At 37.0% G+C, this 17788-nt stretch overlaps 1 protein-coding gene across 2 annotated transcripts in view; it reads right to left on the bottom strand.

Moving 5' to 3' along the window:
• Positions 1-17788, bottom strand: part of ADK (adenosine kinase) — a 268546-nt gene that overhangs the window by 39330 nt on the left and 211428 nt on the right. For both annotated transcript variants that reach the window (XM_066554332.1, XM_066554333.1), the window contains exons 8-9: positions 7149-7184; positions 908-1022 (exon numbers count right to left, since the gene is read on the bottom strand). In XM_066554332.1, the coding sequence (XP_066410429.1) occupies positions 908-1022; positions 7149-7184 (151 nt within the window). The remainder of the gene's footprint in view (positions 1-907; positions 1023-7148; positions 7185-17788) is intronic.

Below are 17788 nucleotides of genomic sequence, written 5' to 3'. Positions count from 1 at the left end.
AAGGAGCAAACTGTTGAAGAAATAATTCAAACTGCTGCTAGGAATGATCTTTATAGCAGTGACATACCTGCTTAATGCCTAGCCCTGAAGCCACAGTCTGAAGCCAATTCTGATTTTGAGGCAAATATTGTATGAGTAAGCACCAGTCCCCCAGGTGCAAAGATTCCTCTACTTCACTTGATTTCCAAAGGAGGAATTCAGCCCAGCCTAATAACTCACCTTGTGAAGGAATGAGCTACTAAAATGGCTCGCCACAGCACATGTTTTTAATAGCTTTATTTAGTCTAGAAGCATAGGTGGACAGAATTAAAGAGACTGTCAAAAGGTAGGCAGTCATGTTTATAATGCTTAAATCTGTGTGTCGTACATCATCAATTCAGACAGCAGAAACTGCTTGAATCCTGCTAGAACACCTTTTTCCCACGTACTCTTTTGAGAATTGAAGAGCAGACGGCTGAGAAAAGCTAAAGTGAGACTTTCTGCTCAAAGCAAAAAAAGCCTGGAAATTCACTTAGTACTGGATTTCACTTCCTCCTCTTTGCAAATGTTTAAATATACTACACTGTTGCACAGCTGTTCTCAGCAGGCACAGTGTATCCTTGTTTGCAGCAAAGATGGCTACACAGATAAAATCTCGAGTCATAAAAACCTGAGTAAGACCAACTGCATCAATATTTTAAATCTATGTTATAAAAATGCTCAGAACTAAATTCTCAGGCATTCTCGTGAAATAATAGCTTCTTAAATTCAGACTCTTGAAACAATTAAAAGCATAAAAGATGAGAAACATGGAGTAACATCACAAGGCAAATGCTCTGACTACCATTTGAAAATTGTAAAACCTCAACTTGTAATTGATTAGCTGGAATATTTACTGTGAGTGACAATGGAGATTTGAAAAACATACCTGTAGCCAATACAGTGTCATCTTTGCCTTGGGTGAAGACTACAATTCGCTGCCTTTTAGTGTTCACCTTCGGCAGGGCTTGTGTCTTCCGGGCTATCTCTTTAATGTCTTCAGTCTATTAAGAGAGAGAAAGAAAATTCTTGTCACAGCATACTGGAGTGGTGGGAACTTTATTAGCAGATCAAAGATTTATTTTCTTACAGCTAGGTATAAAATAGACTTTACTGTCAGTAGAGGAAGATTTTTAAAAGGAAAAAGGGCATTCTCCTAAGGGCTTATGTAGTACTATGAGACTATTGTTTTTAATCTTGATAATGATAGTTCAGCTATTCCAACCACTGCAACACTGCAAAGCTAACAAAGGCATTACAGAACATTTCTTAATGAGCAATTAGTGGGTTTCTCTGCTGCTGACTGGATTCTAACCATACCTTTCATAAAATTAAAAATAAAATTGGTAAGAGAGTACTTTGGATAAACTCCGAGCCTGGTTTTCATCCAATGTAGCCAGGTTTTATACTATTGTCACACCTCTGACTTCAGCACATTTACAAATACTTTCTCTAACTTCCCTACAGTTCCTGATCCCATCAAGCAAACTGTGCACTGTACCCCTGAGAGGGTGTGCAGCCCAGCTCCCACTAGCTGGTTGCATAATTGAGATGCAGGGAAGCAAAGGGCAAAAGGAATACTCAGTGGGGCACAGAACATAACCAATTTTCTGCAGGAAGGCTCACCTGCAGAAGCTTCAGAAATCTTTGTTTTAAAGGATATTGTACTTCATTCTGCATGTAGGTAGGCGCAGAGGACCTGGCAGACTGAATCAAACCACTCACTTATCCAGTGTCTTACACATCAGCAAGTTTGGAATGTTTAAATTAATGCAGTAAACTCTAACAACACCACTTGTCATTAGAATATTATAATTTCTATTCTCTCTGTTTCCCTATGATCTGAAACAAAAGGGTTTCAATTTCTAATTGACATGGTTTTCAAGCTAATCTATAATAGGTATTTCTCTTATTTGTTTTAACATCAAACCCTTTTATAATGCTACATGGGAAACTTTTGTTCTCAAATTTCTAACTCAAGTCGGTAAGTTCTACAAATTAACTTTGGTATAATCTATTTCTGGCCATAATTTATATATATATATAGTTTTTTCTTTTATTTTTCTAACATTAGGAAAGGAGTATGCATGTCTGTAACTAATCACTGTGCTATTTACTGTGTCCCACTTTGTTAACATCTGTATTAAATAAAGCTGTATTTTTTTTCCCAGTTTCTTCTTTGTGCAAGGAACTGTAGTGAAACATAGCAATGACATAGCCTTGAATATATGAAAACACAATAATAATTTCTGCATTGCTTTGTGTACTGTTTGTTATGATTCCAAACTCACTTGACACAATTACTATTACAGACAGAGAATATGCCTGGGTAAATATATTCACCAGCACCCCTTTATGTGAAAATACCTACCTTTTCTGCAACACTCTCAGCCTCCCTCTAATTTCTTCCCTAACTTTGGGTAGTCAGCGAACCCACTGATTTATGTACATGTGGCAAACATGAAAATAGTTTCCTCTTATTTATTGTTCTATTATTTAAAATTAAAATTCTATTATTTATTGTCCTATTATTTAAAATTCTCTCCTACTTTTCATTTCCATATATGATACTCTCACTTGTGTTATTTCCTCCTTCCTCCTGCTTAGACAGCTAATAAAGCTTTTAGAAGGCAATGTCTGCTACCAAAGAGAAGAACTGAGGGCAGTAACAGGGGCCATCTTCCCACTAATTCTCAGAAGGCAAGGAGCCTCTTAAAGATGCCAGAGAAAAAAATTGAAATTATTGCTCTTCTGTTTTGAAATGTTTTTTTAAGAGGTTTATGAACAGCAGGTATCAGCTGGTGGCACAAGCTGTTGAATATGGGATGGATGGAGAATGCAGCCCTCAGCCTGGTAATACACAGGCTTGCCAAAGCCTTGCCCCAGGAAGGTTAACCTCAATTCTGAGCTACTTCAGGCCTTGGGAATTAAGAGATCCACAAACTAAAGCACAATAAAGCATCACGAAGATCAAAGGAAACAGGGGAGAGGAGTTTAGTTTTTGCTAAGTAGCAAGTGGCTACTAGTGACTTTATTAGGCACATTTTCAGTGGAGTAAAGCAGGCACAGAAATCAAAGAGCTTGAAAATATTTGTACAATGTATTTATGGGTATGATGAATTTTAAAAGGAAAATTATGAAGTTATAATAGAAGAAAATGGCATGATGAAGACATGATTTCTTCAGCTTAAGGAAGAATAAAGATTAACTTAGATGAAGAAAAGAGGACCCCGAGGAAAGAGATTGTGAAGAGTGATGATAAGGATGAAATAATGTAGACAGGGAAAAAAGTAAAAAGCACATATGTTTTCAGGAAAAATTAAATATATAATAAGCATGTAACAGGAGAAGGAAAGTATTTAGGTCAAAAAGGTAACTTTTTTCAAAAAGCAGAAATTTCAAGACAGAGAGGTTTGGACACTTCTGATTTTGCAGACTTTAGAAATAGCTGAATAGTGTCTTCTGTGAAAAGTAACTTTACCATTTTTTGCCAAAATTACTTCCCATACTAATTTTTTTCAAAGGAAGAGAATAAAATAGAGATTCAATGTGAGTGTTGAGGAGGTTTTAACTTTTGCACAGGTTTTTTCTGAAGGTACAATTGGGACATTTTACAATAAGTGACTATTTACAGCTGAAGACTGCAGAGGTACTAATGCCTCTCATTTTGTTGTCAGGCAAACATCATCAAATGCTGCCATCTCTGATTTCTGTTCAGAATAAATAGCCAAAATGTGTAATATTTGTTTTGCAGTGATTTTTACCTGCCCATTTGCTGAGTCTTTCTTATACGTCCCGTGCCTCTGGACATGGCAGAATGATAAGACTGCATTGGTTTGTGGCTTAAAGCCTCTACACACTCCTCAAATTCACAGGACACTCCCACATACCCACTTACATACTTGAACCTGATTTAACAAAGCTGACGTACAAATCTCACTGAAGCATGATGTGCCTGTTGATGCTGCACCTGAAGAATCTCCCAGTGGCACTCATGGCAGCAGGTCAGTGGGACAGAGGCACGTGAAGGGAGCGTGCCAGGTGTCCCAGGGTCAGACAAGGGCATGTGCCAAACTGCATCCAGCCAGAACCACTACCAAACCTTGTCTTCTGAGTCCTGCCTCTGAACAGATCCCCAATAGCTGGGACTGCCATAGCCCTGACCTAAACAGGCATAAATCCTTCCAAAGCAGTGCACTTGTGCAGTGTACCTCATTAACTTAAAGACCTAAAGCTGGTCCAGGGTAACAAAACTCCCGCTAATACGGTTCCCCAATGAATATGGACTTAGAGGAGACCTCTAACAAGAAAAATTATTTTGCATGGCAGCTGCTACTAAACCCTTAGATATTTACTGTCTCATTCAATTCAGTTTGCTTCTTGGGTGGACAGACAGAACTGAACCCTGAATTTTATGTTTAAAGTAGTATTTTGTTTTCCTAACTCCTATGTAGAAGGAGCAGGAAGTTACTTTTTTGTAAAAGCAAAACCTCATAAGCCTTTGTTATTTGAAAATTAATAGAAATGCCATCAAAATATAAAGTATGTATAGATATACATCTCCATATAGTTTAAAAATTACATAGAACATGAAATTCACCAAAAAACCCCCAACCCCACAGTGATGCTTGGAAAGAGACAACATCAGAAGTAATGTTCTATTTTTGATTATTACAAATAAGTCTTGGTTAGGGGATAAAATGAGGGAAATAATGGTCATCAAATATTGTGACTGATTTTATAAAAATACTTCGTATTTCAGCAAAGTAAAATGGAAAACTAATGGTGGGAATGGTGCAGCATAAAGATTAAGATTCCTTTGACTGGAATTTCCCTTACAAAGAAATAAGCAGATTTGTGTCATGGAGGTGTTTTCTCTCACCTATAACAAGATTTCATTTCTTCAGAAAAGGTGTCTATTTTCCTGAAGTTCTCTTAATTGTAACTTCTCTTTTTTTTCAAAAACTGTTTCAGATACATTGAACTCATTTCATGTGTAAAAGATGAACTCAGTATACAAAACTGTTGAATTACTGTCAGGTAGAACAAAAAACCATAAACAAACAAACAACTAAACAAAAGAAGCTGGTCACCAACTGATTTTCTATGCTAAAAGATTTCTGATTAAAAAATAAAAGTCTTTCCCGGTGGCAATTCAAATGCAGCCACCAGCAACTTTTAATCACTTCTATGAAAAACATTCTCTTGATTTTTGCCCTGGTCAATCACGTCCTTTCTTTTAATTTGCCATGCTTTACCAGTTTTCTATTCTCAATATAAAAATCAAGCTTTTGAGAGTTGTTGGGAATTTTTCTTGGTTTTAATTGAAAGGCTAATTGAAGATCTTCAAGTTTTTCATAAGATGCTTTATTATCAGTGCCATTTTTTTTTTTGGTCTCTATAGCACAAAAGGAAAACAAAACTGTGGACACTATCAAGTTTTACTCATCTCTGTCAGCAAACTTGACGTGTGAATCGTTGCCAAGCAAGGGAGTAATAAGAGATAAGATCATAATCATTGTGCACTTTACTGATATGCTGTAATCAAATGTGGCAGATTTAGGATGTTCAGGAGGAACTGTGCTAAAATCTCTAAGCATGCACTAATGGAAAGGTTAATATGATGGTAGTTAGCAGACACCAGCAAAAGCAGTTTGTCACTAGAGCTGAATTTAAACCAGGCACATTCAAAGTCTTTAGCTCAAGGGGGCAATAAAAATATAGAATGGGTAGACTTAATACACTACTTCCTTTCTTTTTATTGTCTAGCTACCAGAGGGTACCAATAATATCTTATGCTTCATATTTTGGAGGCATCTGTGAAATTCATTCATTAGCATTAACTCAAAGTGTATTTTTATGCCTAACAATACAGATTATACAAATGAAAACTGACAGTGATAAAAAGTCTTGATTTCTACAAAGCAGCCACGTGAATTTGGGAAACATAAAATGAAATGGGACAGCCCACAGTTTTAATAGCTAAAACAGTGATGGCATTGATGTACCTGCTGGTGTATGGTTCTAAAGAAATCTAAATTGTAGAACAAAAGCTGTCAGTCTTTCCCTCTTTTTTTCTATGCAACCAATCACACACAGAAGTGGCACACTCTGGAAGCAATGTGGTTTGAATTGCGCGGCTTCTATTATTTATGCAAAAAATGGGTGTTGAGCAGTCAAACTCTTTTCTATTCTTTTACACTGCAAACAAATCAATTAAGGTGGGTCTTATTCCAGTGAAAAAGCAACATGTAAAAGGATTTATGTGTGTTCAGTTCTGCAATTTAGATTTCAGTAAGATCACTTACTATCTGCAAAATTAGCACAAGCCTTGTCACATTAATTACAGTATTTAAAAACTGCCTGTTTGAATTGGTTAGAGACCAATAGCTGATGGTTCTCCAGATTAAGCTATCTGAATGTAGCCAATGGGAGGTACTAGTCAAATAAATACCTTGAGAAGATGAAATCAAAAGCTCTGAAAATCACTGTAAAATCAACAGTATTTACTTCAAGAAAGTAGAGGATCAAACATTTTTAGAGCTCAGATGGAAAACACCGACTCGAATATGTTTTGAAACAATTTCCACACTACCTTTTCTAAAAAGCAGCTGTTTGTAGAAGTATGGTTTACATTAATCAGTACCTAACAATTTTATATACAACCTTTCTAAAATTCATTTGCATAATGATAATCCGCATATGGCAGGGTTTAAGTTATTTAAGCAGTGTTATATTTCACTATTTAGTGTTGCTTCACCACTGCTTTAGCAGTGAATCCTTCTGGAGTGTAATGCAGCTAATGAGGTAGCTTTTTAACTGAACAAACTGACAGGTCCCATATCTGCAGAGGCAGCTTGAAACCGTGCCCAACCTCTCGGCTTCCCAAGAGGCTTTTCAAAATTCAATAAATAACATCTGTAGGCGATGTTGGGTGCAGACCTAGCAGAGTGCGTCATAACACTGAGCTGGCAGAACAAAGAAACCATGACGACTGCCAAGTTTCCATGGCAACCGCTGCGAGGCTTGGAGAGTATAATAGCACATCAATCATTGTCCAAAAGAACTTCATTATCAGCAAGAAAAAAACCTTTAGGATCTGTTTAGTGTGCAATTGTGGGTTAACTCACCTCAAAGCCTTGCTCTCTAGCAAAAGTGGCAGCTTCCTGAAATAATAAAAAAAGAACAGTTAATTATAAAGTGCTAGATAATGAAGAAATAACACATTTTGAAACTCATTCAGCCAGTTTTCCTTTTACACGATTATCTCAATATAGCCATATACAGTTGTGCAATTCTGATAGAAGCACCAAAAGCTTCTCCCTCTTCCCTCAAGCCCAACAACAGTACAATGTCAACACATTTCACAAGTTCAAATAAAGACGATACAATATGTTTTTTTCCAAGTAAGGAAAGTTACTTCTGCAGATAGGACTTGAACTAGGAAACATCCCTAAGACATATTTTTAATTGAAATTGTACTATCTCCATTTATGAATGACACTTCATGGGATACATGTTATCAAGCCATTTAAAAAAAATCATTTGTCATCTACAGTGCATTAAAAAATCAGGATCACTAAATGTGTTCAAACCCTTGTGGTAGAAACAGATGAGCATTTAAAAATATTCTGATGTCTTAATCACTGCTTTAAGCAATTTAACTATGTTCTTTTCCTGAAAGAACAGAGGAAACATCATGGTATCAGTATGTCCTCATGTCTTATTTATATTAATAGGTGCAACTAAAAATCTGTTTTGAAATAAAAGCAAGGGAATGGAAGACAATAGCAATGTTCTTCCCTTACTTACTTTCTATCTTAACATTGGAAATACTGCAGAAAACCCTCGAAGTCTTTATGTTTTAACTTTCATTCTTCCAGATTATCTTTGCCAAGTAATATTAATAGAGGGATAATCTAGAGCCAAAATGGTGAGTTGATCTAAGCAAACAGAAATGAATACTGTACCAAACCAATCCAGTGTGCCTACGAGGGGTTTTAGTGCTTCAGAAAACACACAGTTGTGGACCTACATGATCCGTCAATTTGGGGGCAATAGAAGAATTTGAAGTGGGTACAATTGATTATAACAACAGTAAGTTGAGGTTAATAAAATGTGATAAGCTGAAAAGCACAACTCCTCAGGCTGCTTCACTGCAGAAACATAAGGCTGACCGGGTTACCCTTAGCTGATGTTGACAGAAAAACTGAATCATGGTCCTGACAATTGGGTGCGGGCAAGGTTAGCCACTTTGACAATTTACTTACAATTGAATCCCTTCTTGTACATCACACAGTCAATGACATTTGCTAGCCTGGCTGTCAAGAAGGAGTGTAGGGTTCAAAGATATCATGCAGTGTTTTCCTAAACCAGCATGTGATTAACAAAGCCTATGCTCATATGAAAAAAGGAGCCTTGCAAGCTTCCACTCTGTAGTGATGCACTTACAATGAACTGCAACACAATCAAGAAAGCCTCAAATGGGACCGTGACACAGAAGAAAAAAATAAAATAGGAGAAATAAGGGAGCGATAAGGGGGAAGAGAACAAGAAAATTGACTAAAAATTATGTCTTCTAGCCAAATAATTTCTTTAACCTCAGGTTTTTGGTCATGCAATTGAAATCGGAAGTTACACTGATCTGTCCTAAGGGATTTCTTTAAAATCCCAATACAGCAGGACATTAACATCTGTGTTAAACTATTGTCTGGCCAGGAAATTGGACACCGGTACATGAAATAAAAACTGTTCCAGTGAAGTGGTGCTTTCTTGTGTGGGAGACTTTCAGAGAATTCATCTTAATTTTCTGTACTAGGGCACCCATGCATAGCACATGTGTTTTGGAAGACCTGGCCCTTCCACAAGAAAGGATAAATGATTGCACATTTGTTAAAAAGCATCTCATCTTCAGATTCTCCTGTAAGAGCGTCATCTTTTAGCCTGGTCTGCTGCCCAGCTACATGAATAATGGCAGCCAGCATAAAATCATAGATTTTCCTGCAGTTGACCTCTAATCTAAGGGTGCCTGAGCATGCCAAAGAACAACAGCAATCTTAATTTTCTTCTCTCCTATCAACTGAACCTCAGAATGACTCCTGAGCAGCTTATTTCAGTAAGGATTGTGCTTACAGTCCCCTACAAACCAGCCTCTCTCAGAACAAGATCCCTTTAAGAATTAAGGCCTTTCCAGTAAAAAAAAAAAAAAAAAATAAAGCTCAAAACACACATTTGGACTGTAGAGTTTAGTGCTGGTGAAACACTGAGAAATGTGAGGCAGGCTCTGATTGCCAGGGACAGTTCAAAGTAAATTAACCAGATAAAAGCAACGAGAACCTTTTAGTATCTATTCACAATAACAGTGAGAACAGGAAACAAGCAGAACCCATCTGTGCAGCCCTAGGGCACCTCATACTGAGCTTCACGTCTCTAATAAAGTAGTCAGGTTAAAGTCTAAGTGGATGTAACATGTGGAGACTGCTTGGGTTACAGCGGCCAGCCGGGGCGTTCCCTGGTGCAGGTGATAATCAGTATGATAATCACTATATTTACAGGCTTTCCATTTTATATCTGACACTGAAAATCACGAAGAAGGAGGGATTAAGGAAATAAACAACCCACACAGAAGCTTTACCGCTCCCCAGAGAATGCAGCATTTTCATTCATGCGTGACATGCGACAACAGCAGAGCAAAACAGCGACAGAACAGAATTTTCTTAGGAGGCTTCATTTCACATCAGGACTTCTTTCAGTTTTGATAAACTTTACACATTATTCATTCATTATTCCAACTCAGCATTTTCAGAGCTGTTTCTGTTACTGCCTACAGAACATTTCATAAACCCTCTCCCCACCTTATCACTGTTTCATACTAAATATATTAAAAATTCACACTCCTTTTTCAATATAGCCTTTTTACTAACTGTGACAACAAATTTATTGTTGCACCATCTAAAGTAGAAATGAGATTTGTTTTTAGTTGTGAAATGTCATTTGGCTCATGCTGTTTGGGGGAAAAAAAATCCTAAGTACACTCAAGCTGACGAAACCTGTGTGCAATGCCACTTAATGGGAGTAACACAATGTCACCAAAGTTAACACACACCCTTCTCTTTACACAATAGTGAGCAGTTTACACAGGAAAGCGAGATTAATTAAGGAGATAACAATAAAAAAGACAACTTCCGTAGTGCTGGCCTTGCTGTTATGTTAGAATTTGCTTGCTAGCTGAAAACTATTTCCATTCTTGCATGTATTCTACTGCTGTTGGAGCCCCAGCTGAAAACTTTTTCCATTCTTGCATGTATTTTATTGCTGTCTGAGCCCCAGCACTCAGTAAAAGAACTGTTTACAATCTACACACAGGCTAATTTTAACAGGACTTGTTAAAATCCTGAGCCCTTTTATCACAGCCAGTACAAACTATTTGTTTATAAGTAAACAGAAACATACCCTCCAAACACAGAATCCATCAGCCTCTGCAATCCTAGGAGTAACATATAATCCTATGCTAGCCCCCTGTGTTAGAATACTTTTATGATTATAGAGTTAAAATGGCTCAACTTCGATAATTGCATGGTCAGTTTGCCGTGAGACACAGAAGGCCCATCCATCATATATTGAATATTCTTGGCACATCCAAAATTTTTTTTGTTGGTACCAAGGTTTTATGATTACTTGATCAAATTACAGCCAAAATGGTAACAATATGCATAGTGGGTTAAAATTAATTTATGTAGGCCAACATAAAACTCACACAATTGCACTGAACAACATTTGAAACCACGTATTGCCAAAATTAGCTGACAAAGGCTGTTTCAAAAACACCAGCAACATTATTATGTACAATATGCATTTTAACCTTTGTATGGAAAAAAAAGGAGCACTGAAAACTAAATTTGCATTTCATTGCCGAAATCAACATTATCTCATAAAGAAATGATAAAACAGCAGGACAGCAATGATACCCTTGCACACTGCATGCATTTCCCATAATTGCACAAAAAAGCAAATGCAGGGGATGCTGAAGATAATCCCTCCCCTGCCATCCTTCTTGGTAGGGAAAACATCTCACAGAATAACCTCAACTCACATATTACAGTACTACCCCCTGGATTTGCTGTTTTAAATTGGGAGATTACTGACAAGTTTTGAGGGAGTTCCTACTTCATTAACTGTGAACTTCCTGACTTGCCCAAAATATACCCTATTCACATTTCCAGGAATACCATCCTCTTTTCTCTGCACAGCCAGTCTGTGACGCAGAGGGCTCAGCCCAGCAACCAATGCAGCCTCAAGCCTGCACTCACACAGACCATGTGGAACTGCAGAGGAAGCTCCTTGCAGCCCAGAGCAGAGCAGAGTGCATGACAACAAAAAGAAATAAAAAAGTAACTCACTCAATGAGAAATAATAAATGACCACGAGGACCATATACTTTGTGTCTGTTTGATGGGACAATTCCTATTGGTAACAACCATGTTTGATTGTCATTTGAATAGTACTTCTAACACTGTACCTTATAAGCCTTTCTAGACTGCTAAAATCTTCTAAAAATTACTCTTAAACATTTTCTTCCTTTTTTTACATTTCAGAAGTATGGATTGTTAGTTTTCTTCTATTTACATTGTTCCCTTGAAGACACTGAATGCTATGATTTTCTCGCTCAGGTAATTCCCTTTTTTTTCAGTATAATCATTTACTACCATTCATCCCACTCCTGAGTTCACCTCCAATGCGGGTGTAAAGTTGTGTTCTTTGCATCCTCTCTTGCTTTCCTACAGATTGTACTGTTTGTGGCAACAAAGTTACTTTCACAACTCCAACATTAAAACCCTGTTTTCTAAAAGGAATGGGTGACAACTGAAATAAACAAATGAAGATATAGGGAAGATTTTTGTAGAAGTGATGCCCACTGATATCCACAACTTCATTCTGTAGAAGACAGACTCAAATGATCAAGGTTGGCTTAGAGTGATAATCTTCTTTCTTAGAGATAGATGCTGAAGTTTCATATTTCTGAAACAGACACTTTTATACAAGATTTCCTAAAGGACAGCAGACTTGTAAAACAAAAAACCAAAACCTAACAAAACAAAAAAACAAAAAAAAAGTATCATTTGTCTCTCTGCACTATAGACATGAGGCTTTATTGTAATGTAATTACTAAGACTTGTAGTTTACCGTCCCTTAAGTAGGCACATTTGTCCTTCTATCTATCTGTCCCTTCTACCATCTTCCCCATTCCCTAACAAAGAGGTTTCTTATACAATTCTGTGTTTTTAGAGCTATACCCTTTTTTAATATACATCATAGGTACTGAGAACCTCTGTTTTCAGTGGCATCTGTTGTGCCCTGTAAATCTGAGTATAAGCCAAAAAAAATGATACTCTCTTTTGTTAAAATCTCCCTTCTTATTTTCTTGGAAGATAAGTAATCAGGAATGAATTAACATGTGCCCTCCTTTTGGTATTTCCTTCCTAAAAAACTTGTCACAGTGCAGGAGATGAACTAGTTTTTAAGAAAGAGACCTTGTGAGCTGTGCCATGCCATGTTTTCTACTCTTCCAGCTCCAGGCCAGTTTATACTAAATATGACCCTGGAAATGGGACTTAAGGCACAGAGAGGACAATGGATTTTCAATTGCCGCCTTTGAATTATAACAAAGATGTCATAAATACATTAACAAACTTCAAAGCAGAGTTGGTGGGGTGTTCTATAAAATCATCAGGCATTTAATGCAGCCCATGAACATGCAGCACTATGACCTGTCTTTATACCCCTTTTTCCTGTATATGGTTCACAAAGCCAGACTAAGGTAAATCTGATTTTATTCCCTGTCCCAATTCTAGGAAAGTAACAGATTCATATACATACACACAGAGAGACAAAAGAACCACACAGGATATTTTCTGAAACACATGGTGAAATTCTGCTACAGCTGGGAAAGTTTGCGATACACGTGGGGATGTGCTACATGGATGTAATGTTTCAGTATTATTTTTGTTTGACAACACAGAGGCCTAATCCTTGATTCAGTTAGTAGTGTAAATCTGTTCATGTTTCAGAGAAGGTCAGTGAAAGTGATCAGAGAATGGACAGACCCCACACACAGCTTGAGAATCAACACTGAGAACCAGCAAGTATCCACCCCTCCCTGGATATTACTGGAAAAAACGCAGCTGGCATCAATTGGATGGGCAGATTATCATAAAGGAACACTGAGGGGTTTTTTACCCCACTTTCTTTTTCTTATGAGCAGTACTAGACCTCAATTTTATTTTTTTCCATGAAGGATAGATAGTGAGAATTCATATAATATCCTAAAAAAACATTTCAGCTTGCTCCAGAAATACTAAAGACACTGGCAAATATATGTACACTGCCTTCACCCAGCAGCTGAAAATATAAAATAATAAGAATCAGTTCAAGTGAATAATCAGAATAAGTATAAATACCATATGGGGTTAAAGTTGTAGTGTTCAGAGGGGGTTCTGGCAGAGTACCAGAGGTTTTTGTCTGAAAAAGCCTAGTGTGAAAAGAATTGAGAAAGAAACATATTTCCTGTCCTGCTTGGGTTCACCCTGGAGTGTTTGCATCACGTACAATTCATTAATATTCAAGCTATTTATCCTCCTATTCAGGTTACTACCAGAACTACAGTTCCTGCCAGAATCTTCTGTGGAAAGAATCACCCTGAGTCAGAGCTTAATGCCATTACAGGGTCTGCAACGGCTGCAGCAGGGATGTGCCTCTGAGCCATTTTGAAATTTTATGATGGATGAAGTGCTATTACTTACATCTTTATCTTACATCCTTACCTAAAGAACTGAACTTCTTATGACTCTGTATGTGGCTCTCTCCTCACACATTACAAGCATCAAATTAGTGAACAATACTTGTTTACATCATTTCTCTATACAAATATGTCTGTTTCTACCTTAAAAATAAATGCATCATCATCAGAAGTGAGAAAGAAGGAAAAAAGACACCCCTTCCTTAAATATGATTAAATCAGGAGAACATAACAAGAATGAAAACAAAAATATTAATAGCTAGAATATAAGAGTTTTATTTGAATATAAAAATAGAAGATGTGTGGGGTCTTTTGAAGTCTTTAATACTGCTCACTGAATGCTCCCAGTGCTACCTTTCTGGCTGGAGGGTGACAAACAGAAATAAAAGCTTGCATCATTTTCAATGAGGCCTTCTGTGATTGTAACCACTTAAACTAGCCTGAAATCAGACTAGATATTCTCATCTAGCAATTTCAGATGAAGAGAATAATCAGACACTCTGCTAAAAGTGCTAGGATCTAGCAGGATTCTCTCTAGTCCTGCTAAAAGGTTAATGTATTTTTAGCAGTGAAATTCAGTTGTTTTATATACTTTGTTTAGTGTGATGTCATGCACAACCATTTAGAATTATAACTGAGGCTGTGGCATTGGGAACTCTGTAAAAAGCAATCATTGTGTCACACTCTTCATGTGCTGGGCTTGCTTTGCTGGCTAACTCTGGCAAAAAAATAAAGTTGCTCACTGCAATCTTCAGCAACAACAATATCTTTTAAATTGATCTTGAAATGACATATTTTACCCTTTCAATGAATTTCAAACCCACTTGACTTTAGGATTCTTACTGGAGTTTCTTGTGCTGTTTAATGCAAATTCAATGATGTATTTATCTGTATTCAAGATACGAATACTCAAGATGAATTTTGTTTTCTGAAATTTTCAATTTTAGCTAACTGTAGCTACTTTATGGAAGGAAAAACCTAGTTCTCAGTCTGTAGCAGCAGCGCTCTCTCACAACATGGTCATTGCACAGAAAAACAACATTTCAATCTGACCACAGTTAGATCACTGTGGTCCTGAGTGAAGAACACAAGTTCTAATTCCAGATGTGACTAAGGCACTATTTATCATTTTGGACAAGTTGCTAATTTCTTGGATCAATTTTTTAAAAAATCCATAGAAGTTAGAATTTAACTGCTTTTGACCATTAAGTATTTATGGATGAGGGAGTTTGGTAAAGTTTATTTTTCTATTAGAAGCCATTCAGAACTTGAGACAGGCTCAAACAGATCAGAGATCAAAAGAATAGTCAAATAATGAAATTAAAGGGATATGATTCCAAAATATTTTAAAATGGTATTAAAAAGACACGCAGTGGTTGAGTTTAGGAGGGACCTCTGCACATTATCTCCAGAGTCCAACCCCTTTCCTCAAGCAGGGTCAGCTAAAGCAGGCTGCCCAGGACCCCCAAGTTTTGAATATTTCCAAGGATGGAGTCTCCACAGCCTTTCTGGAAAATCTGTTTCAACACTTGACCACCATCACAGTAGAGATTTTTTCTTATGCTTAAATGAAATCTCCAGTAGCTGAATGTGTGTCTGTTGTCCCTCTTTGTGTCACCTCCCACCGCTGCAAAGAGCCTGCCTCCATTTTATTTACTACCTCTTGTTAGGGTGCCTTGATAACATCTCCCTGACCTCCTCTTCTTCAGACCCTCACTCTCCCCTCCTCATACAACAGATGCTCCAGCCCTCACTCATCTTTGTGGCCCTTTGGTGGCACCACTCCAGTAAATCCCTGTCCTTCTCACGCCAGGAGCCCAGAACTGGACCCAGCACTGCAGACACATCTCAGGGCTGAGCAGAGGGGAGGCACAATCTCTGCCCCTCCACCTGCTGGCAATGCCCTTCCTAAGGCAGCCTGTGGTGCTGAGCTCTTCCTTCCTTCTTGTGCAGTCACATCCCTGCCTCACATCCTTTTTTTCCACTGAAATTCTGAGGTCCTCTTTTGCAAAGCTGCTTTCTACCCAAGTGGTTTCCAGCCTGTCCTGGGACTACCATTCCTCCCTAGGTAAGATGACCTTCCATTTCCATTTGCTGAACTTCATGAGATTCCCATCAAGCCATTTCTTCCCTCTGTCAAGGTCTTTGAAACTTGATATTATACTGTGATTTTTCTTGAGGAAGCGGGGTTCAGAATTCCTATGACAAATTAAACTACGAGCATAGTGAGCATTCCATTCTACTTTTAAGACACCACACTTAAGAAAAAAGGAAGAAAAAAAGAAAATTACAAAAACTAAGAGGTAAAAATAATTAAATAATAAAATAGTGTATAAGTATGCATTAATTCCTATAGAAAAAAACAGATATTGTAATTATGGAAAATTACATTCCTGCATTGAAGATCAGTAATCTTTCACCTAATACATAACAACATAATTATGAAAGCAACTTACTTGTCAAAAGTGCATAGTTTAGCAATGGATTACTCAATGGATAACTGTATGCAGATCCCTTTCTTTCAGTGTGACCATTTGCCCCAAGATGCACTGGGTATGCAGCAGCAATATTGATATGCTGAATTCACAGGTTTTGCCTGCAGGGTATTTGCTTCCCTGTTAAACCAACCTTATGTACACACATACATATACATACACATACATGACTTTTACAAATGCATATCTAGATCATGACAAAACAAATGTGATCTCCCTATCTAAAACTTCCTGTTTCAGGTTTCCATATGCACTCATTTTCCAAGCCCTTCCTTGTTAAATTAGTGGTTTTAATAAGCAATTATATTCACTAGACCTCCAGCTAGGGAAAAACAAGGTGTCTGCAATGGAATCCCATCCAGTAAAATATAACAATTTATTGGCACCCTCACCTTTTCTGAGCACTGGAAGGTTATGAAGACCTACAGCTATGATTTGAGATACACTGGTTAGAGCATCATTCATATTAAATAGTACTGATAGATATTTTTGTTACTATGAAGTTATTTTACCTTGTTAATATAGTTGCAATGACTTATTATCCGTTCCCCCTTCAAGGTATCAATTGATATATTCACTAGTTATAAAACATTAAATTATAAATACATTTTTCTTTCAGCATACTGACTGAAGTTGTACAATTTGCTATGTTCATAAACTCACATAAATAACTTTTAAAGCCAAGCTGAAAAATAAAATTTGGACTCAGTCCACACAGAGAAATGAAAGATTTGGTCAACATCTGAATAAAAGAAAATTCTGCGTTTCAACTGTGCTATTTTTACAAGAACAGTTCTCTAAATCTCTGTTAAGCAAGGACACCATCTTAGTGCCACCAACTGTATATTCTAAAGGATCACAAAAATCTATAATAGTTTTCAATCAACAAAGTTTTATAAACTTGGTACAGAATGATACAAAAAAATTACCATTTCTGATTCTACCATATGTGCATTCTCCACATACTTCCAGACTCAAGGAAATTTTTTTTTATGCCTCAGCTACATTTCAGAACAGCTACCATTTCACCTCTAATTCTATTACTTCAAAACGCTACATTTATTTTAGGATTTGTCTCCCAACTATTCTTTAATTACTGAGATAACAGATTGACATTAAATTTGAGTATACATTTATCTATTTGTTAACCAGTTCTATATGCTTAGTAGATGTAAGCAAATGAACCTGCAATTGCACCTGATACCTTTCTTATTTTACACATGACAAGTGGAAGACTACAAATTATTCTGAAGCTGAAATTAGTAGTCATAGTAATAGTAGTAGTAATTCAGTTTTGGACAGGTTATTTTTAGCTATGTACTTGCTCAAGCCCTTCACTGCAGATCTCTTACACCTCTGAGTGTTTCAAAGTATAAATAATCTATTTTTTCCTCTGCCACTAGCATTACATTTGTGTTTAAATATAACAGAAGTTATTTCAAGCTATTTAGTTTGACTCACACTTTCCAACACAAAGGAT

This window comes from Molothrus aeneus, chromosome 8 (assembly GCF_037042795.1).
Source record: "Molothrus aeneus isolate 106 chromosome 8, BPBGC_Maene_1.0, whole genome shotgun sequence".
Classification (NCBI taxonomy): domain Eukaryota; kingdom Metazoa; phylum Chordata; class Aves; order Passeriformes; family Icteridae; genus Molothrus; species Molothrus aeneus.
This window is presented reverse-complemented; position numbering and strand designations above follow the sequence as displayed.